Source organism: Rhipicephalus sanguineus, chromosome 3, assembly GCF_013339695.2.
Source record: "Rhipicephalus sanguineus isolate Rsan-2018 chromosome 3, BIME_Rsan_1.4, whole genome shotgun sequence".
Lineage (NCBI taxonomy): Eukaryota > Metazoa > Arthropoda > Arachnida > Ixodida > Ixodidae > Rhipicephalus > Rhipicephalus sanguineus.
Genome location: NC_051178.1, coordinates 110,290,689 through 110,311,994, shown reverse-complemented (window position 1 = coordinate 110,311,994; position 21,306 = coordinate 110,290,689). Strand labels below are relative to the sequence as shown.

General features: G+C 43.4%; 2 protein-coding genes across 2 annotated transcripts in view; both read left to right on the top strand.

The window, feature by feature from the left end:
- Window positions 1–5,590, top strand: part of LOC119386949 (unconventional myosin-Id-like) — an 83,613-nt gene extending 78,023 nt beyond the window's left edge. The window contains exons 19-22 of the mRNA XM_037654244.2: window positions 182–283; window positions 1,205–1,318; window positions 2,245–2,399; window positions 3,362–5,590. Of these exons, the coding sequence (XP_037510172.1) occupies window positions 182–283; window positions 1,205–1,318; window positions 2,245–2,399; window positions 3,362–3,536 (546 nt within the window). The 3' untranslated portion in view covers window positions 3,537–5,590. The remainder of the gene's footprint in view (window positions 1–181; window positions 284–1,204; window positions 1,319–2,244; window positions 2,400–3,361) is intronic.
- A 5,427-nt stretch (window positions 5,591–11,017) lies between these two features.
- Window positions 11,018–21,306, top strand: part of LOC119386948 (GATOR complex protein WDR24-like) — a 78,093-nt gene continuing 67,804 nt past the window's right edge. Inside the window, exons 1-9 of the mRNA XM_049413314.1 lie at window positions 11,018–11,283; window positions 11,381–11,515; window positions 11,601–11,717; window positions 11,805–11,882; window positions 11,967–12,111; window positions 13,484–13,700; window positions 14,869–15,070; window positions 18,110–18,432; window positions 19,024–19,258. Of these exons, the coding sequence (XP_049269271.1) occupies window positions 11,410–11,515; window positions 11,601–11,717; window positions 11,805–11,882; window positions 11,967–12,111; window positions 13,484–13,700; window positions 14,869–15,070; window positions 18,110–18,432; window positions 19,024–19,258 (1,423 nt within the window). The 5' untranslated portion in view covers window positions 11,018–11,283; window positions 11,381–11,409. The remainder of the gene's footprint in view (window positions 11,284–11,380; window positions 11,516–11,600; window positions 11,718–11,804; window positions 11,883–11,966; window positions 12,112–13,483; window positions 13,701–14,868; window positions 15,071–18,109; window positions 18,433–19,023; window positions 19,259–21,306) is intronic.

Genomic DNA, 21,306 nt, shown 5'->3' with positions numbered 1-21,306 from the left:
ATCAATCAATCAATCAATCAATCAACTTGTGTGTAATAAACAGATATGTGGTTTGGCATGAAATATTTGCCTATTGCTTCGGTTCATATTTTTTGTCATGGTGGATCACTTGCTGCTGGTAAATTCAGCAAGTTTTAATGTAAAATGGCTGACTTATATTAATCTATTTTGACCCACACAGACGGCTGAAAATGATGCCTGCCTGCCGTACATCACGTCTGTCACAGGCCTGAAGAGCAAGGACAACTTCCGCAAGGTCGTCTTCTCCAGCTTTGTGAAGAAGGCAAGTTAAAAAGTGTGAGCTATGAGATCCCCATCTCAAGGGAATCTCATAGGGGATATTGAAGGGAAGCTTCGAGATCCCCTTCAAAAGCAGCATGAGCAAGCCTTCCTGCTTTTGAAGGAGATCTGCAGTCATAGGCGTGCGCAGGATGTCCCTTTAGGGGGGGCGAAGGCTCATCGCAGCGCCCCCCCTCCCTATTAACTCTATGTATGGGGCAGACTTTGTGCCCCCCCCCCTAGGTGACTGGGGGGGCAGCTGCTCCCCTGCCTCCTCTCTGCGCACGCCTATGTCTGCAGTAGTTGCCAGCATTTGATTATGGCCGGGGGGGGGGGGGGGGGCTTAGTAGTTACCTGCTAGCATTGTATTCTAATGGACCAGATGAATTTGAAATAAAATATATTAAAATGAAAAACAAGTTTAAAAAGTGAAGCTTCTGCAGGAATCGAACCTACACGACCTCTAGCACAGAAGCCCCGTACTGTAACAGTTGCACCATAGATGCAGGTGTAGATGTATAGTCAGGGGAACACTTTTAAGAATATTGTGTCCTAAAGGTATCACTTTGAGACTGTTGATGCACTTTCATTTCGCCATAAATGCTTTGACAGTACCAGCTTGGCACCACATCTGTGTTTTGTGTTGGCAGTAATTCACGCAATGCTTCACCAGTTGATAGCACTTTGATCATTATCGTGCTAGTACCAGAATTCAGCATTGTGCTTAGGCATTTCTAGGCACTTCAACAATTAAGAACCACCAAAATCATCTTGTGGTTGAACATACTGTATCGTATACTGCCCGAGAACTTTAATAGAAAGGAACTGGAGAAAAAAAAAACGAAAAAAGAAAGTTACGTAAAAAATGAAATTCAAAGTGCCAGCATAGTAAACATCCTGCTTCTTTTTTTGTGCCTCTGTTCAGGTGAACAGGCACAACCAGTCATCTGACCGTGCACTTGTTGTGACCGACACCTGCATCATCAAGATGGACAACAAGAAGTTCAAGGCCCTCCGATCACCGGTTCCTATCAGTGATGTGAGACTGCCTCCTTTCTCCCTCTCTTTGATATTATTATATATATATATAATATATATATATATATATATATATATATATATTATATATATATATATATATATATATATATATACCTACTTTCTTTTTCTCAAATTGCGAGTAGGTATGCACATGCAGCCACTCCAAAGTCCTTGAACTAACAGACATTTGCCCAAAGGTGTTCACAGGAGCTAACTCATAGCAAAGGAGTATCTCCTTATTCCCTTTCTCGGAAGAATCCCTTGCAGAAGGGGTCTGAGCTACTTTATGGACAAAAAAGCATGAACTTGTGTGCAGCCAGTAAATGACAGAAAATGTATCTGAGCACTTCGTATTTCACGCTTTATGCTTTCTTCGTCTTTGTTTTTTGCATTGGGCAGATGCATGATTTTATTAAAGCACTTTGTGGGTTTCACTTTGAACTAACAGCACCTTCTGTTTTGCTGTGGTGTTTACTCAGAACAAGTAAAGGAGGTCATGTATCATCGCATGTCACCGGTTAAACTTTTTGTAAAGGCCCGTTCAGCACAAAAGGGTTTTTTTTTTTCTTCGAAAGGCTTTAGTTCACCCTGTGTCAGGAGTATTGCTTATTCTTCTTAAATATGGGGAGCTGTCTTACAGTTGCTATTGACCGGATTACAGTAGACTTTCGTTAATCTGAACCCAAAGGGACCAGGAAAATATGTTCTGTTTAAGAGGAGTTCTATTTACTGAGAGACGAACAGGGGTGCACAGTTCAAGTACAAAGCCAATCACAGTGGAGGCAGTTGTTTCGTTGAAGCAGCAATTTCCTTTAAGATATTTCTGTGTACTGAGAGTCTACTATAATAGCATTATTATACTCATGAAAATCAGATTAAATGATTGGGCATAGTTGCAACTGATTTCTGTTCTTTTCCGTACAGCTCACAGGCATCAGCATCACTCCTGGCCCGGACCAGTTGGCCATTTTGCACCTGAGGGGCAACAATGATCTGGTTGTTTGTCTGGTCACCTCAAACACAGCGGACAGCAACAGAGTTGGAGAGCTTGTCGGTGCTGTCGTGCGTCAGTGGCAGAGGTGAGCATGACTTCTGCCTGTCTTCCGCATTTTCGTGCATGAAGCTTTTCTGCAGAATGTCTGGTGCAAGAATCGGTCTATTTGCCACGTAAATGCTTAGAAATGTCAATTGCTTTTCATGCCCAATGGCACTTGCAGGCTCTTGAAGCACAGTGGAGCCCTGTACTAGAGCAACACTCAAATATGTATTCTTTACGTTTTTTTGTTTTTTTTTAACTTTCATATGAGTCATGCATGAGTGCTAAAGCATTCGTTTGTCGATACAATTCGGCGGTATTTGCAATGGACACCACTGAAATTGTTTGAGTTATCGATTTGCATATCCTAAGAGACATGTCTTTTGTGTTTTAATTCGTGTATGAATGACTTATTCAAGATGTCTTTAGCCAAATGCAGTAGGACAGGGGCCCTCGTAAAGCCACAGCAACAATGGCTTTTTGTTACTGTCCTGATTTCCATATTTTTATTTTGTATGAATCCTGAAATGAATGAATTAAAACTTGTACATTTAAATGAATATTTAAATGTACATTTAAATGAATACTCGCTGTTTGATATAGACTCTGGCAAATCAACATAGAATAAAGAATTTTTTTAAATTACTCTTGTTCTGTGTCAAACACTCAGCATAAGGAGCAACACGGACAATAAAAATGCAAACACAAGCAGTCATCTTCACTTATTGTCTCCTTTCGTCAGCACCTTTATGATTGCACTGTACTACAACCAAGAACGTTTGTTCACTATACCAAAAAGTTCATGCCAGGACCACTCTTTGTGACATCTCTCGTTCCACTAAGCTTGCATTGCATCTGCAATGTCAGTGCAGATTAAAAAACGCCAGATGGTCGAAATTACCGGAGCGCTCCACTACGGCGTCCCTCATAATCATGTCATAGTTTTGGGATGTAAAACCCCAGATATTAAAAAAAAAACAAATGCGTTGCATCTGCACTTTGCAGGTCTCAGAAACGGGATCTACGAGTCATGGTGGGCACGCAGCTGCAATGCATGCTGGGTAACAAGGCCCGCACCGTGTCTGTGGAGAGCACGTCCAGCGTCTCGCAGCCAACCTTCAAGAAGGCACCCAACAATGCACTGGTGCTTCTATGGCCCAAGGACAGGGCATCTGCTTAGTGAGCGAGGCCTGCGCAATGCATCTACTGCCTGGAGACAAGACCTATTGCTGCTTCAGCCACAGACATGCCTGCCATCCAGTAGACAAAGTGCACTGGGCAATTCTACTAACAGGATTCTTGCACGCCTTGAATACCATCACCAGCGTATTACAGCACTCAAGCTCCTGTGCGCCTGGCAAAGCAGACAATTGAATTGTCCTTTCTTGGTAATCGCAGCATCCTATGAGTTCCACACTTTGGTTATAATTAATGTTGCCTCAGGCAATTAGACGGTGAGAATTTCGAAAGCCCTCTTAAAGTGTGACCAGAACATTCGTTGCATAGACGGTGTTAAGCAAAGTCATCCATAGCAATATAAGGTGCAAGCTTTTGCTAGACGTTTACAAAATTCACAAAGTTCGTCACAGACTTGCCGATCGTTTGTGCAGGCTCATTTGGTATAAAGCATAATTGCTAGCTTTAAACAAAAGAAAAAAAAACAAAAGCTAATATCTGTGACGAGCACCTAATCTTTAAATAACATCCCCACATCCTTCGTTTATGTGACCTGTGCAGATTCTAAGAAGGCAAAAACAGAATGACAGGAGAATGAGGACTGTACTGACTTTAAAATGCAAGGACTAAACCTTTGCCTTTGGTTCATATTATACGTTGTTGCTCTTTGCTACCTTTGTTTTGTCGCAATTCCACTTGTAAGCAGTGTTTAGCATACAGACAGGAACACTCGGTGAGAGAGTCGTTATGTGACTACACAGCTCTTTTAAGACTATGTTAATTAAGCTCTGGTCCAGCTTTGAGTGCTTTTCTTTCACATTTTTTCCCCAAGACGAACAAGTGCAGTGCACGTTTACAGACCAGCATGTCCTGTACATGCTATAATGGAGAATGATCTCTTTTTTTTTTTTAGCTTTTGCTAGTTATGGAACCATGATAATGAGGAGCTGCACTTGCTGTTGTTGCCACTCCGAGATTTTCACCACTGCTTTCTTTTCTTGTTCTTGAATCGGAATAGGCTCACATAATGCATATTTACCAAATGACTGCTTTGTGATTGTCTACTACTGCTGGGCATCGTGAACTTTGGCTATACTTGGTGTCAGAACACTCTGCCAGCAGTCTTTGTAAGTACCAGCTGAAGTTTCTGGTGCAATCGGTGAAGAAATGTATCGTCTCTTCTCTCGGATACTTAGACTAACCGTACAGTATTTTCCAGCTGTCGTCAAGATGCAAGCCACGCCCCGCATGTTCTAGAGCCCATCGAAAGTAAATTTTATACAGTAGAGCAAATACATTTTTAAAATCTAAGACAAGCACATTTAAACAAACCGTTTTGTGGCTATGACTTTATGGTTCTGTTTGCAGGCTTTTATGTCTTCTTTCGAAACACAGAAGTTATCGTTCGTGTTGTGAATCATGACGTTTTCCTCTTGTGCGCAGCAGCAAATGGACTGTAATAAGTGTATCAGCTAATGGTTACTGAATGTCTGGTAACAGACTGTCAATATGTTTGTGCCTTCCCTACTGCCATCTGTATCAGCGCATCTAACCTTGCTTGTTTCACGCTGCTATACTATATAAAAGCGGGTCATGTAACCTGACCACAAACAGAGCAGCGATATAGTTGAATGCCATTTAAAGCAGGCACTCTTTGTTGACAAAAGATTGTGCGTTTAAACCAGACCTGTTGTATCTTCGAAAGCTGTCACCAAACAGGAGACACCACTGTCCAGCGTAAATTTGTATTTTGACTATAATTTCTGGACTTCAGATTACCACGACACTCGAGCGCTTGCTCCGTACTCATACTGTGCTCATTTTAGACAATAAGTGCTAAAAATGCAGTGTGTTCTTGTTCAATGCAAAGACTGAAGCATTGTAACATTGAGGGCACAGTCCTGTCATAGAGAGGCGTACGGTGTATTTCACGATTACACGCTTTGAGCTACTATATGGCTGCGGCTGAGTATTTCACACTCTTACTTTTGGTGCTGCGTACATATCTTGTCATTCCGAAGATACTGTTGTCACTGCACTACTCTGTAAATATGGTATCTGTCGTGTGTTTAGTGTGCTGCATTGTGCGTGTTACTGTTTTTCTTTGCTTGGTTGTTTTTGTACGAGACAGTGCCAGTGAGTACCTTTATAAAGCACACTGGTGCAACGTGCCTTAGTCAACGACACGAGCTTGTGGCTTTTTGCTGTAAGCTTGCCAGCAGTGTTACTAAACGGGCGGTTACGCAAACGTGAAGAGAAATTTCTGTCACTCTTGAACGACAAACTTATTTTTTCTATTGTGTTTTTGTTGTAGTTTGCACTGTGTGTCATATCTGGTGCTAAACAAAGTATTCGACGCGTAGCTGTACAAAAGGTATTGACTGCGGTGAAAACATTGACAAGTCATAGTTGTAGGTATAGTTTAGACAATGTTGAGGAACGCTTCAAGCATTGTTTGTGTTGAGTGAGTGTGCATCGAAGAAAGCTTGTTAGCAGGCATAGAACAAACTAAGCTGAAAACGAAACGAATGAGAGCTTTTATAGTCAGCCCCTTTTTTTAATGGGAAAAGGAATGTAAATACAGATGCTTTTTAGTGATGTTTAGCTTTCCCAGTCACTGCGCAGCACATGCACGACTGCAGTCACATGCACAACGCTATCCATGGAAAAGTCGTAAACAAATTCAACGTCCATGAAAAGCTGAATGTTATCGTAGTAGCCACACCTGGAGAACAAATATCTTCATTATAGAATCTGGTATTAGTTATAAGCACGTATGAGACTTTTGATATTTTACTTCATTGTATATCTGATTTCTTATGCCCATGTTCATTACATAAAAAGGTACTACAGGTATGTATAACACTTTCTAATCCTGGAATTGATTAGAGCAGTCTATTCTCGTGTGTTTGAGTGCCACTTCTTGCTTAAAGTCTCGGCACGTAATTGTCATGCGTATGCTTTGCTTGGAAAGAGTTGGATTTTTGCTTTATAAAGGTATCTTCGGATGTCCGGTGTAATGCTTTCAACTTAGGTCTCAAGCTGCGTGCATTCAGTGCTATATGTGCGATACTGATGCAAGGGCAAGTTGAGAATGGCTGTATGCCTTAATGCGTGGATTGATGGATAGCTTTGTGTGAAGAACAGTCTGTCTGCTTCGAATGCACTGTGCCTTTTTTGAACTGCGCCATTGTGGTGTTTTCTATCTCTGTGATGACGTCGCGCTGCCCGCTAATGTTTCGCGAAAATTTGGACGTTGTTGGTTTTTTGCATTGTTTATCAGCCGCCAATATTTATCGGTCATGTTGTAAATAAAGAAGGATTTGCACGATTACCAGGTGGCTTGAAGTGCCTGTATGTTTGCTCTGATACGGGGTATTTCACACTTCCACGTGTCAGTTTCGTCTTTGCAAAAAACGAGCAAGCGCAGGGGTGAAGTTAATGCAACAGGAAAAGGCGGACAGCCACGATTTCTGGTCTCGACAACTAGCACATAGCTGAAGATGTGGATAAAGAAGACCACTGAGCTACACATGTAGGCATTGCAATGCAACCAGTGCATGAAATACTATATGGCACAACTGAGTATAATAGTGATGGAGGAAAATACGGACACAATTGGAAAATTGAGTAGTAATGGAAAAAAATACAGATGCGATTGCAGAACAAATGTCTTTACACATGCATAAGTGGCTCACGAGAACGCAGCACACCCTAAGCATTGTTTGCAATGTGCACAAATGCATCGCAGGAATATTCACATTTTATGACCTCAAGAAATATGATGACCGCGATGAAATAACATAATTAGCTGCCATCTCGCCCTGCGAATATGAACATCCAGCGAAGCTGTATCAAACACCCCCCATGCAGATGGGGGGTATGTTTTGTTATTACTGGTAGTAATATGGTAGTGATAATTGCTTACCAGTCGCTGTAGTAGACTGTGATTGGTTCCGGTGACCATTTTCAGTGAGACGAATTCGTTCCTCTCGTCGAGCATTGTATCCATGCTGTTCTTCTGGTGTCTTTAATTTCCGTGGTCTACCCATGACAGTCTTAGAATGAACTGAATGAGTTGCTAGACGGGTCATCCTTTCATATATGAAAGCGGGAAACACATGCAGGGAGAAGGAGGGGTTTTTAGACACCATTCGAAGCCCTCGTGTGAAGTGCAAAGCAGCTGCAACCTAATCTTTACCGGGAAAGCGTGGGAGGGTGTTCCCATTGTTCACAGGTGCCTTATCATCCATCACGCAGTTTGATACTTGTTTTGTGGTTTTCTTTATGAAACAAATACTGAGCTCCATGCTGTATGCCCGATTGCAAAGAAAGATATGCCGTTTACCTTCAATTGTTAAAGGGCCTCTAAACCACCCAGAGGTCAAAATTTAGTTGCAGCTGTGCACGAGTCTACAGCGAATGCTAGCGGAGTTACACGTGTTCGCTCGTTTCACTCTTTCCTTCGTTAAGCTGCGTTTTGTCGGCTTGTCTATCCACCTCTCCAAATGTAACATGCGGCCTCTAATCAGTGCTCGCCACCGTGTGTTCCCTTGCTAATCTTTAGTGGACCAGTGTGGTGAGTAATGGGGTTGCCCAATTTCTGTGGCATGTACGCGCTATAGGAGTTTTGTGTTTACGTCACGAAATTTTCCGACCAACGAGAGGCATACAGCTTTGCTGTAAGAAGTTCCATTTCCAGCTGGAATACGGGTGAATCCCAGCCAGGAACCGACAAAGTTACAGCTGGTTATTATTCCATTTCGAGCTGAATTATCGAATGGTAAGTCTTTGCAGCTGGAAAGATTTCTTGTTCATAATCCAGCTGGAAACAGCACTTTTTCATCTGGGCAGGCCGTCGCCAGGAATTTTTTTCCGGGGGGGGGGGGGGCACTTGCTGAAAACCTTGACTATTTGAGAAAGACACCTATTTTCATTATTTATTTTCGGTAAAAACACTACTTCACCAATATTTCGGGGAGGGGGGGGGGGGGGGGCCTGGCTACGGGCCTACATCTGAGGATGATGATATGGGGTATTATCATGATATACGATGCCCAGAAACTGCTTAAGAGTGCACGACCTATGAATAAAGTTGTGATGGCTGCGCCACAGTAAGGCATCAGTCAAGGCACACTTTTTGATATGCACTGCTATGGGTAATGAAAGGAGACCCTAAGGTACTAGCTGTATAACAGCCTAAAAGACATACGTGCTGCTAGGAATATGGTACCGAGTGGCACACGTATTTGCTAAGGGACACGGGGTCATGAAAAGCTAAAAACAAGCACCAGTGTTACAATGCACTCTTTACCATAGCCTGGTAGGCTGGCACACAAGGCAGAAAAGGCCGACCGGAAGTGCCTTGAGTGCATAGGCATTGCAGTACAAGTCTACAGCGTGAATGCCATGCTACGATTTAATGTTTCAGAGGTTTCATTCCTAGTGTGTCTGTCTATGCGAGCACATCTTTGGTATGTTTATCCACGTAAGTGATGCTTTCTTAATTAGTTATAAAGAACGGTGCCTTCGAAGCAGCACATGGTAAATACAATTGCAGATGCCTTTGTTTACAGATTATGGCAATGTGGTGCCACAGTTGTATTGAACGATGCACAGTAGATTCCCTGGCCATCATGGTGAACTTTTGCAGAGCAAACGGAAGTTTTATTCATCATTAAAATGTGTTCAAACGCAAGACACGACGAGCTGATTTTGCATAATTAAATGCGCCACAGGGCCCCGGTTAAAATCAAGGAATCTATTCGTGCCATTCGGCATAATGCAATACAGTCATTGTCATCATGTCAAATCAGTCTTGTGGAAGTTGACAAGATGGAGGAAATTTAATGAAAGGGAAAAATAAACCTGCATTTATGTGTGCATTTCTGTGTAGCTTTGTACTACGAACATGTGAATGACAATATTTCCCGCAATCATTATCATAATATTTGGCGTTATCTAGAAGATGTGTGTTACTTCTATGCATTAATGATTGTTATGCACAACATGTACGGCTCAGCATGCACGATATAAGCTTGCATGTTTTAATCTGTCACCTGGCCTAATGGACAGCATAGGGCACCTGTGATGGGAGAACAAGTTGGAAACCGACTGTCAAAAATCCAATTCTTTTATACACACACTGAATAAAAGGGCATCTGATGCTTATATATGCAAGCTAGACAAGTGTTTCTATATGTTGTTCTACAATGTGGACGTTTACAAGAACATCGAGAACGGTTAGCCCAGTTTTATGCTTGCAAAACATGTTCTATGTATGCATAAATTGAAACAGGAGCACTGTAAACAAAAGTTCATTGAAATGTTGCTCTATTACTGTCAATAAATTCATGGCGTGCATTCCCCATCAGAAGACTTTGAACTCAGTTTTGTAACATATATATCAGTACTAACATTATATGTATTTTTTTCTGCAAGGTTTGCAACATGCTTCTAGAAAATGACTATAAATTTGGAAGCTCCTAAAGAATGAATTAGGCGAATAATAAATGCTATTCGTACCATGCAGAAGCCGATGAAACCGGAAGCCTCTTCGTCTACAATGAATGCGATGAACTGTGATTCAATAGATGTAATGTGTGTTTTTATTTGCGCATGTGTATATATATCCGCACCCGCGTATATTTTCCAAAAATCAATAGTCCGCGCCATCAGCTATTGGATCAATTATTTTAAGAAAGTGACGTGCTCTGAAAAATATCTCTGCGGCATCGGCAGCTTTTATTGCATTTTATGACAACTAGAAACTTGCGAGAACACATTGGTAAATGACTGGAATTCTCAAAGCAACGCTAATTGAGATGCGCACGTACGCGTGACCGTTCTTTTTCTCTGGCTCTCTTGGCGCTCTTGCTAACACAGCTCAGCGCAGCTGAAAAAAGTGCACGTATTTCCTGTACGTGCTCAATTTGCGGAGCATATACAGCAACATAAATTAGAAAGTAGCTTGGAACAACCACGACGCAGGTTTGGAAACGAAACCACGTCGCATATGCTGTGACCGCTTGTGACTCGTCGCTTCTTTCCGCACCGTGTAGGATGAACGTTGACTATGTTGGCAAGAAGCGAATGCTGGCTTGATGTAAATTCCCCGCGTTGAGCTTTAAGGGGAGATAAATGAACGAAAAATACGTGGCGCACTTCTGAATACGGTTCAAGCGCCGCTCCGCTAGACACCCGCCACCAACAGACAACATGCAGACAACTGTTGCGTCAGGGTTGGCTGCGCGCTGCGCGTGGCGACCAAGCGGGCGTCACAAAATACTGAGGCACAAAAAAAACCCCATTACAAGCTTGCTATAAGTTAACCTGCATGCAGCTATAATGCAGAAGTTGTTTTTATGTTTGTAGGATGCTCGTGACAGCCGCTTAGCGCGCTGCATTTCATAAACGCACTTTATTTTCCACGAGAAAGCGAAACTTGCGAACGGTTGAGTTTCGAAGCGATTGAATGGGCAACGAACGGCCACTGCGCATGCGTATGTTTTCGTTGGACGTAATGGAGCCGTGCACGGCGTTGCAGGTGTTTCATTGAGTTCACACTACGCTTGTTTTAGGCGCGTTGCTGTCACTGTAATATACCACCATGTGGAACAGAGCTCGCAGCTGGGTTAAGATTAGCTGTAAGCGGCGGAGTATCTCATGCATCGATATGGAAGCAAGTAGATATCATTGTTTCCGATAAGGTTGCTGGGGCGCTGCACCGACCGTCCGATCGTTTTGCACAAGTAAGCAGTTTTTTGTCGTTTATTTACACTGCGAATGTGGTATCGTTGTTGACAACAACGCCGTCCGACTTACCTGCTCTCGTGTTCCTTCTCGCAGTTTTCTGTCGGCGAAAGAAATAAACCATAATGACGATGGGGGCAACTAGGACGATGCATTGCACGCTAGAAGGGCCCGCAAACGCCTTGGCAATAAACCGAGACGCCACGCAGGTTGCCGTCGCAGGACGTAATGGTATGCTGCTCTAAACTCTGTTTCAGATCCATTTTGTGTTTGTTATCTCGTCACTGACGCTGTCTCGTTTGCGCGATGCTCTCAGTGTTCAAGGTGTTCAGTTTGGAGAACGAGGAATTTCAAGAGAGGCTAAATCTGCGTGTGGGCAAGAATCTCAACCTAAACTTCAGTTGCAGCGATGTCGTGTGGAACATGGTGGACGGTAAGTGTCATGCGAGCGATTGAAAACAAACTTTTGACGAAGTTTCTTCGAAGTAACTCGTGCCAATTTTACTTAATTCGTTTCTAGACCATATCCTCGCCACTGCCGCCACGAATGGAGCCGTCGTCACTTGGAACTTAAACAAGAGTTCCCGATCTAAGCAAGGTAAAATGTTCAGTGCGTTCTCAAAGACTTGTATAGTGTGGGGTGAGGAGATTGGGTAATAAATTCTGGCGTACAATTTTGCAGACATGGTATTCCAAGACCACAAGAGGACTGTCAACAAAGTCTGTTTCAATCCGTCCGAGTCGCATATTCTGTTGTCCGGCTCCCAGGACGGAACAATGAAGTGCTTCGATATACGTAAACGGGAGGCAGCGAGCACTTTCCACAGGTATGTTTCAGAATTTATCTTAAGCTGCAAGTACATTACAGTCAACTCTCGCTAATTCATGCGGTTTAGGAGAGCATCTAAACATACAGACCAATGCATGCAGATATGAGGTTCCATCAGGTAGGCAGGCCCCTTGGTGAGAAGAGGGTCCCCACGTGTATGCGTGTTCAGGTTATGGAAGTCATAAATACAATCAGTCTGGTGGTGCTTGTGTAGTTGATAAAACCTTAAAAGCGCAGTTGCCCGATTATCAAGTTCCCGTCGCATCTTGACCAAATCGATGATTCTCACCAGCCTTTTTAACCACTTTGCCATCGGAAGCCATAGAGGTTTGAATTAACCAGGATCTGCACCTAATAAGTGGCTTCAAAACGTACTTGTTATACACAGTGGGCTAATCAAGTATTCAAAATTTATTATGAATAACTGACTCTTAAATCTGTTGGAAGAAGACTGTATTTGGTTATTTCCGTGTAGCACTGAAATGTTTGATGTCTCAGAATAGCGGGAATTTTAGTCATCGTGTAATAATTCATTTGACTGCATGACCAAGTTATTGATGTGGATGTCTCATTTTCGCAGCTCCCGTGTGTTGCTGAAAGCAGTTTTCACACGGGTGGTTCACTAATAAGTTCTCGTGCTGACTGGCAGCAGCTACCTGTCGTAATGGTCACCGCGGCTGTCTGTTATACAGACAGTGCTTTTGCTGTACGCATCACTAACACAAATGTGCCTTTTCCCAATAAAGAAAGTAATTACGCAATTAACTCTTGCAAGGCAGCTCAGCAGAGGCTAGGCTGCCTTTGTCACAATTATGAGGTCAAGTTTTGAAAGCCTTACATAGAACGAGCATGAGCTTAAAATGTGCTGTTTCACTTGATTTCATGGACACCATCTTGTTGGTGCAAGAAGAAAAGTAAAAAAAGTCACTGAGCATGGTTTCATCTAGTGTTGAACTGTCCATTTAGCCAATAAATTAAAGCCCACTTTCGAAGCCTGTGTGTATGAAAACAGTAGCAGAATAAACACATCTGTGCCATCTTTTGACGAGTATGTAAGGTACAAGCGCACTTTTGGCCCAGTGTGCGGCAGAACAAAGTTTGAACTCATGTGCCCTGTGGGAAAAAAAAAACCTAAAAATAAGGTCACCTCTCATTTTTTATGTTGAGATAAAAAACTTTGTCATGTTAGTGAACGAAAACGGCTGTTAAGTCAAATGACAAATGATTGTACAGCTCAGTGTTATTAGAAAAAGGAACTTGTCACATTGTTTTTGGTCTAAGGGCATTTGATCCATCACTGACGTGTGTGTGATCATGTGAACAATGAGGTATGCAGTCTCGCTGAATCATTTTTGCCTCGTGCCGCGCAGTTCATCGGAGAGCGTTAGGGACGTGCAGTTCTGCCCGCACCACCACTTCACCTTCGCGGCGGTCCAGGAAAATGGCAACGTCCAGCTCTGGGACCTGAGGCGCTCGGACAAATGCGAACGTCAGTTCACGGCACACAGCGGGCCTGTGTTCACGTGCGATTGGCACCCGGAGGAGAAACGTTTTCTCGCCACTGGCGGGAGGGACAAGGCGATCAAGGTGAGCATCGAGTGTGCGATAATCGGGCTGTCAAAAGAAGTTTTTGTGTGAGCGACGAGGGAAGGTGGCATCGGTGATGCCTTACCAAAACATGGTCTTCACATGGGCAGTTATGATCATCGTTAAAATTTTTTAGAACATTGACGCAGGGCATTGGTAAATGTTTGTCTATCTTCTGTGTGCAAAATATTACTTAGATGTATTCGAAATGGAAAGACCTAGCTAGCAATTGTGTCTATTTTGCTGTGATACAGTAACATCACTGTAAAACTTATGAACATCACAACAAGAAATCAAGTGTCTTTAGTTGTTAATGAGTTCTGTCCACAGGAACAAAACTCCTTATGTTGTCGGATAAATTAAGAAACAGACTGATTTTCCAGCACCTTTATTTTGGAGTTTGTATTAGTACAGAATTTAAGTTTTTTACACTAGTGTCATACTTAAGGTGTACCAATGGCTACCAGGATGTACCACAGGTACGTAGACAAGGGGGGGAGCCAGAAGCCCCCCCCCCCTCCTCGAAATTCGTCCAGCCTTCATCTATATTCCAGGGCAACATTTTTTTTCTCTTTGCCATGGAGAGACTTAGTTTCGAACAATTAGTCCTTGCCCCCCCCCCCCCCCCTCCCCTGAAAAAAAATCCTGGCTACGTGCCTGATGTACCATGTCAGCTTTTGAAGGGTTGGAAAGATGGTGCTAGTTGTTCCAGCGAGGCACTCAACTGCAGTGTCATGTGAGCAGTATTAGTTGTACAGTGTTGATTAGGAGATGATTCCCTGATACAGCCTCCCGGCATAAGTGAAAGTCGTGGTCTTACCAAGTTCTTGCACTCCCAGAAGGTTACAAATGGCAGAGATGCGTGGCTGACGACTTCTGCAGGCATCCGCAAGGGGCACAAAGTCTTACAAAATGAAGAAATAGTCGTTTATCCAACTTTCACAACGAAACTATGTCCAGTGGCAACCAAACGTTAGGTTCTCAGAGAGAATTCTTTGAAAATTAAAGCTTACGTGCGGCCTGCGCATTGAAACCGAAAACCACTGCCTTTCCAGTGTGGTTGCTTTGTCATCTGAGCTTACCAGTAGTGGGTGTAGAAGTGGTCAGTGATGGGATGGCAAGACTTGTCCGCAGACCAGTCTCACTGGGGCACTTCTGTCCTTTCCAGATCTGGGACGTGAGCTACAAGCCCGTGCTGCACCAGTGCATTCAGACAATCGCCTCAGTGGCGCACATCAAGTGGCGCCCCCAGAAGAAGTACCACATTGCCAACAGCTCCCTGGTCGTGGACTGCACCATCAACATCTGGGACACGCGGCGCCCTTATGTGCCTTTTGCCGCCTTCACCGAACACAAGGACGTGGCCACAGGTGCTGTGCCTACTTTTTGATTGCTTTTATTTCAAAGGCTTGTCTTTGAGAGATCTATGAACCATTTGTGAGTGGCGTACCTCTCTACTATATTCTGCTGCTTTGTTGCAGTTCTTAGTTAGGCATACTAACTGTGGTTAACCTGATTTTTAGTTGCAGATTACTGCAGTCCATTAATTGTGGTAGCTGTGTAGATAATGCTTCTTGTGCAGTTTAATTTCTGTTTGACAAATGGATATAACAAATTATCAAATAAAATAAAGTAAGTCGTTAAAGATTTCTTGCTGATATTGATGTATAACAACTACAGCAAAACTTGGTTAATTCAAAGTCATTGGGACTGCGAAGAATCTTAGAATTAAGTGGGTTTTGGAATTAACAAAACATACAAAAAGGGAGATGCAAGGAACTTTGAATTACTGAAAGTAATGAGAGGTGGTCGTTTGCTGTGCTTGCTAGTTTGCGGCTCCAAGGCTTATGTTCTCCAGCAATACCCGGTCCCAGTTTTTCCCCAAAACCAGGGAAATGGCGCACCTCACTGCTGCCAGCGGAAAAAAAAAAGAAGAAAAGAAAAATGGTTTTGTGGTCAGCTGAAATGCACGCCTGTAAAAAAGACATGCTTCACTACAGCACAGTTGTGGCACGCTGGCAGCATGTCACCTGCTTCTTGCAGCATCAGCGTGTCATGATGCGACCATACGCCCAAAATAAAGAATTTAATAATGGCCATTGTGACAGAATTCGCGACGTGTTCTGGCTGGAAGACATGATCACTGAAGTTTTCGAACTGAGTTTTTAAAGTAGGGGGCGTTGCAGGCAAGGACTCTGCCAGCAGTGCAAGTGTGCAGATTGCCGGAGCAACCACCAATCCGAGGTTCACACACATCACGAATTTCGTCAGACTGTCCTTTATTATTTTTTCTTTTCCCAGAAAGAATGGGTAAATCATGATGTTGCAAGAAGCATGTGACATGCTCCCCGTTTGTCACCGATATGTTGCAGTGAAGCATGTCTTTTCCGCAGGTGTACATTTCAGCTGACCACAAAACCCCCTTTTTTTTCTTTTCTTTTCTTTTTTTTCTTTTTTTCGCTGGTAGCAGCGAGGCTAAGGTGCTTCAGTTGTCACTCATTACTATCGCTACATCTCATTGCCTTGTGGCCCCTGAGGGCTGTCATTTTCGCGGATTTGCGGCGAAATTGGGATCTGCTCCATGGCCCCCAAAGCTTTTCGATTAACCGGGCTGGTGCTGACGGCCACTTCAAATTATTCACTCAAATTTACATTGCAAAATACGGGACCGCAGAAATTCTTTAAGTTAATGATGTTTTACTGTATATATCATTATGACGAAGATCAGGCACTATATGAAACTTATTTTCTAGGCTTGTGCGAATATTAGAGCACTTCGAATATTCAAACGAATTTTGCAGTATTCGAATTTGCTTCGATTCGAATTTAGATTATTGGAAATTTCAAAGTATTCGAAATGAATGAATATGTGTATATATTAGTCCGCATGTAACCCCCCTGTAAAGGTGGTTTCAATGCAGTGGAGGGGTGCTGTACTGTGAATACACCTTTCCAAGAAAAATCCGCACTGCCGCGAAGCCTCACGTCAAGGTTAAATGAACATATTACCCTCGCATTCATTCATCATTATTTAAGTTTAAAAGCTTGTTATACTGGCTTGTATGCTCTATAAGTATAGGAAATTTTAAAACATAACATTTTACAGGTTATCACTTGCATCCTACCGAAAGTCAAATCTTGCTACTATTCAAAGTTGCTTCCACTTCCTCTGAACCAAAAAGAATGACATTGCACATGCCTTGTTTCAATTTAAAAAGAAATATTGCGCAGGTTTGTTGGGTCATAACAAATATGCTCATTTTTCTTTATAATATGTGATATATACTATTCGATTTGAAATTATTCGACCAAATCACTATTCACTTCAACTTTGCTTCGCACCTGAAATTTACTATTCGCACAAGCCTAACATTTTCATGTTAGCTGCCACATAATTGTAGCAATATGCTATTATGTGGGCTGCTTTTGTTTCTGCAAGCACACTCCGCATCTTTGCAGCTCTTCCACACAAGGGGGGCAGCAGCAAACGGAGGCAAAGCTCATGCCAGTTGTTGCCTCTTAAAAGTGTGCAGTGCACTTACAGCAGCACACCACACACACTGCCAAGAAGATAGCTGAAGATGCTTAGGTATTGCGATAGGGTTGTTGGTGATGGGTAGTACTGGTGCATTCGTCGGCAGCCACCATCATGTTCTCATGCTTACCTGAACTGCCAAAGTCACCATCATTGGTCAACTGGTCACTTGCTGGAAAGGTGGCAGATCTTTTGTGGCTTAGTGCAGCATCAGCCATACCGTGTGTTAAGGGGTGCAGTTAACCTTTACGTGGCAAAACGTGATTGTGGTAAGCACTGACTAATTGGCATATGATGAGCCACTGTCTTGAAGCGGTCAGCAAATATATTAGGCGACCAAAGAATCCGTCAAGCATTTGTCGCATTTATGTTTAAACAGCTAGTACACTGCATTAAAACAGGGCTTTACTCTATACACTCAAACCTCGATATAACGAACACGGATAAAACAAATTATCGGTTATGATGAAGTAAATGAAGAATAGTCTTGTCATAGCTACAGTGTTACCAATAAACGTTTATAACGAATTTTCGGATATAACGAAGCTATTTTCGTGGCAGATGTGACTTTGTTATAATGAGGTTTGAGTGTCAAGTATTCCTCGTTGCCCGTCGAATAAAGCTGTTAGTATGTGGCTGTGACGTCTTGTCTTCTGTGTGGAGGCCCTTTTTCGTGCTCTTGTCATGGCTTTCCATTATGTGATATTCAGTTACAGTTGGACAAGACTGCAGTTGTTTTATAAAACCTCATGTTCAGCAGCCAAATGCGATAGCCACTGAGCACCACTGCTATTGAGGTCGAGCTTAGCCGTGGCTAACCCATGCAAACGAGATGTAACATTTTGTCTTCGTGCTCCCTCTTCCTTTCCCACAGGTTTTGCGTGGCGAAACAGTCCTGGCGTGTTGTTGTCAACGAGCAAGGACAGCACGTTGTTCCAGCATGTCATGGGCGACGCCATCAAGCCAGCGACACATGCCGACTCGCTCTCGGTGGCCCACGTGCTGAACCCATCGGGCGACCTAGCCTTTGCATCCAGCGACCGTTTCTTTCCCGAGCAAAGCAGCAGGTCTCGGCCTGGGCCCGTGCATCCGGCATCGGCCAGGTTTCCGGCAGTCTTCAAGAAGAGCACAAACCTCGGCGACAAGTTCAGCCACGCGCAGAGCACATTATGCGTCTTTACCAACAAGGAAGTTGAGGTAATGTACCGCTTGCTGCGTTTCTCTACGTACCAGTCGAGCCCACTTATAACAATGCTCGCGTGCCGCCAAAATTTTGTTGGTATAAGCCAGTGGTTCTGAGCCATGGATATGTCGGGGACTCTTTGTGGAATATTACAGTATTCCAATGTTTCGGCATTTGGATTCACTTTGACAGGAATTAAGAATTTCCGAAATTTCACAGTATTAAAAACTAACTAATAGACATATTTTACTGCATGTATCCCACTTGAAAAGGTAGTTTCACTGCTGCGTGGAGCCGTTTTGCCGTGAAACAATCTAAGAATTCGCACTGCCTCAAAGCCACGCTTCATGGTTAAGTGGCCGTATTACCTGCTCCCCAGTTAATCTTTTTAAGTTTAAAACCATTTTATATAGGCTATGTATGAAAAACTTGAAAAAGTAATATATTTTATCGTGTATGGCTAGCACCCTACTACTATCCAAATCCTGCTACTATTCTAATTTGTGTATAAATTATTTGACACTAATTATCATTTCCTTCGACTTTGCTTCTAAGAAAGCGATATTTGCACGTGCCTTCTGGTTTGCCATACTTGGTTATCGCAGACCCTGTCGTTGACCTGGCTGCGTGAGAGCGCTCTGCGTTACCAGCTGTCAGGGCGTCCCTTTGGGGAGCTGTGCGACCGCAACGCCAACGTGGCCGCTGACCTGGGACGCCACCAGGTGGCACAGACGTGGCGTGTGCTTAAGGCCCTCTACACGCAGCAAGCCAACTGTCCTGCCGACTTCCTCAATCTCGGCGGCCTTCTCGACTCTTCGGCAAGGGGCGATGCCGAGCGCAGTAAGTGGGTGCCATAGCTAGTGAGTGTACCACAATTTCACGAATGCGAGTTTTCAAGCAAAGCTTGTACAGTAAAAGCTCGTTAATTTGGATTTCACGGGACCGGAAAAAAAATGTCCGAATTAACCGAATGCCGAATTAACGAATGAACAGGAAAAACAACATTAAAATCAAGTTGGTGACCCATACCTTTATTTGCTGAAATATTTTGTAATGGTCGTCTGCGTTCTCGCGCAGATTCCGGCTGACATTACAATTTTTCTTAACTCTTCCAAATGACCAACAGCACCTAAACTGTCGGAAGTGCTCAGGCAAACGTCCTCTAATATCCAAAGTGCCCCCAAGACTTCCCGTGAGGTGCGATGAGGTCGCGACATCATTAATAATTTCTTGATCGGGCAGGAGACCAGTCGTGGCGACACAATCATCAATCGCGATGTGGTCCTGAAGGGTCATATCTGTGGGAAGGACAGCATCGAAAGTCGGGCAGTCATCGTCGGTGGACTCGGCTGACACCTCGTCGATGCCATCGTCAGCTACTGCCGCATGCTCGGGCCTCACATGTAAACACAGTCACAACGGGAAAAAAGAAAGAGAACTCCGCAAGAAGAGACGGTACCGACACAACACAAGGGAAAATGGCGTCGGAGGCGCATTAGAGCGAAGAAAGAAGACGCCGACGTTCGGTGACGCTGCGATCGCCCCGACTAGTTGATGACGATGGCGATGTCACTCAGGTTCCGGTTTCGCTCCAGTGGTGCCAGTGATGCTTTACCACACTTTTGTGTAGCGGCAGCCGTCAGCATTTGTCCGAATTAAGTGGTGCAGAGCCCGATTCTGACGAATTACCGAAGGTTTGGTCCCATAGATTAACATGCACTTTGGCCGGGACCAATAGAGCTGTCCGAATTATCCGAATTTCCGAATTAACGGGTGTCGAATTAACGAGCTTTTACTGTATTGACTGACCTGTGAAACTGGTGGTGTTTAAAAAAACTCACCGTTGTGGAAAAAACCCGTGACGCACTCTCCCCAAAACCCTCCTCACCCACAGCTGGCGTGCACCAAAGAAATAATAAATAAAATGAAATAAAGTTTCTTTCCGGGGCTGGGGTTCGAACCTGGGTCCCCCCAGTCCGAAAGCAAGTGCCTTGACCATTAGGCCTCGCACCCATACTTGCCCAATGTGAACTGAAGCATATGAATGCATTCTACCAATGGCACAAAAAAACAATTTGGAAGCAGTACACTTGCTATGGTCGCTTCATTGAAATATTTCATGTTCATGGACTGAAAGCGATCTGCTGAACAACACGTAAGGTCGATATCGGGAATCGCACATTTTAGGAAAATTCCTACTTCAAAAAAAATTGAATTCCTAACCCACATTCCCATGATTGTGCGATGGTCCTTTCATTTGACATGCTGATGAATGCTGGAAAGAGCATGAAAGAGCGGCCACCAGCCACTTTAGGCTATCGGTCCAAATGATCGTTGTATTTCAGTTTTCTGTTCATGAAAATAAAGTTCCATTGATTGATTGATTGATTGAAAGATGCCATGCCGATTTAGCCCGAAAACAGCGTTCTTGGGACAGCCGCTACTTATAAAAAAACTGAACGCTTACGTTTGGAGGTATCATTGCGCAATGCGAAAGAAAGAAAGAGAAGGAAAGAAAAGCAGATCAGGCGCAGCCACTCCAAGCTTTGCTTGCTCCCATTACCTCGATAAGGGAAGGGCTCCTGAACTTTTCTTAATGTGACACATTCTTTGCCTTGTACCAGGCACAGTGTGGTAGATAGTTTCCTGTCTTGTCTCGTTTGTGGACCCTTTAATTAAAAGCAAGAGAATACACTGAAGCCCCTATATAGCGAACACGGATATAACGAAATATTGGTTATAACGAAGTAGATGAGAAATATTCTTGCAATAGATACAGTGTTAGGAATATATGTGTACAGTCGACGACCGATAATTCGGACTCCGCGGGGAACGTAAATAAATCCGAAAAAACGAATGCGTCAGAAAAAAAATACTTTTATTGACAC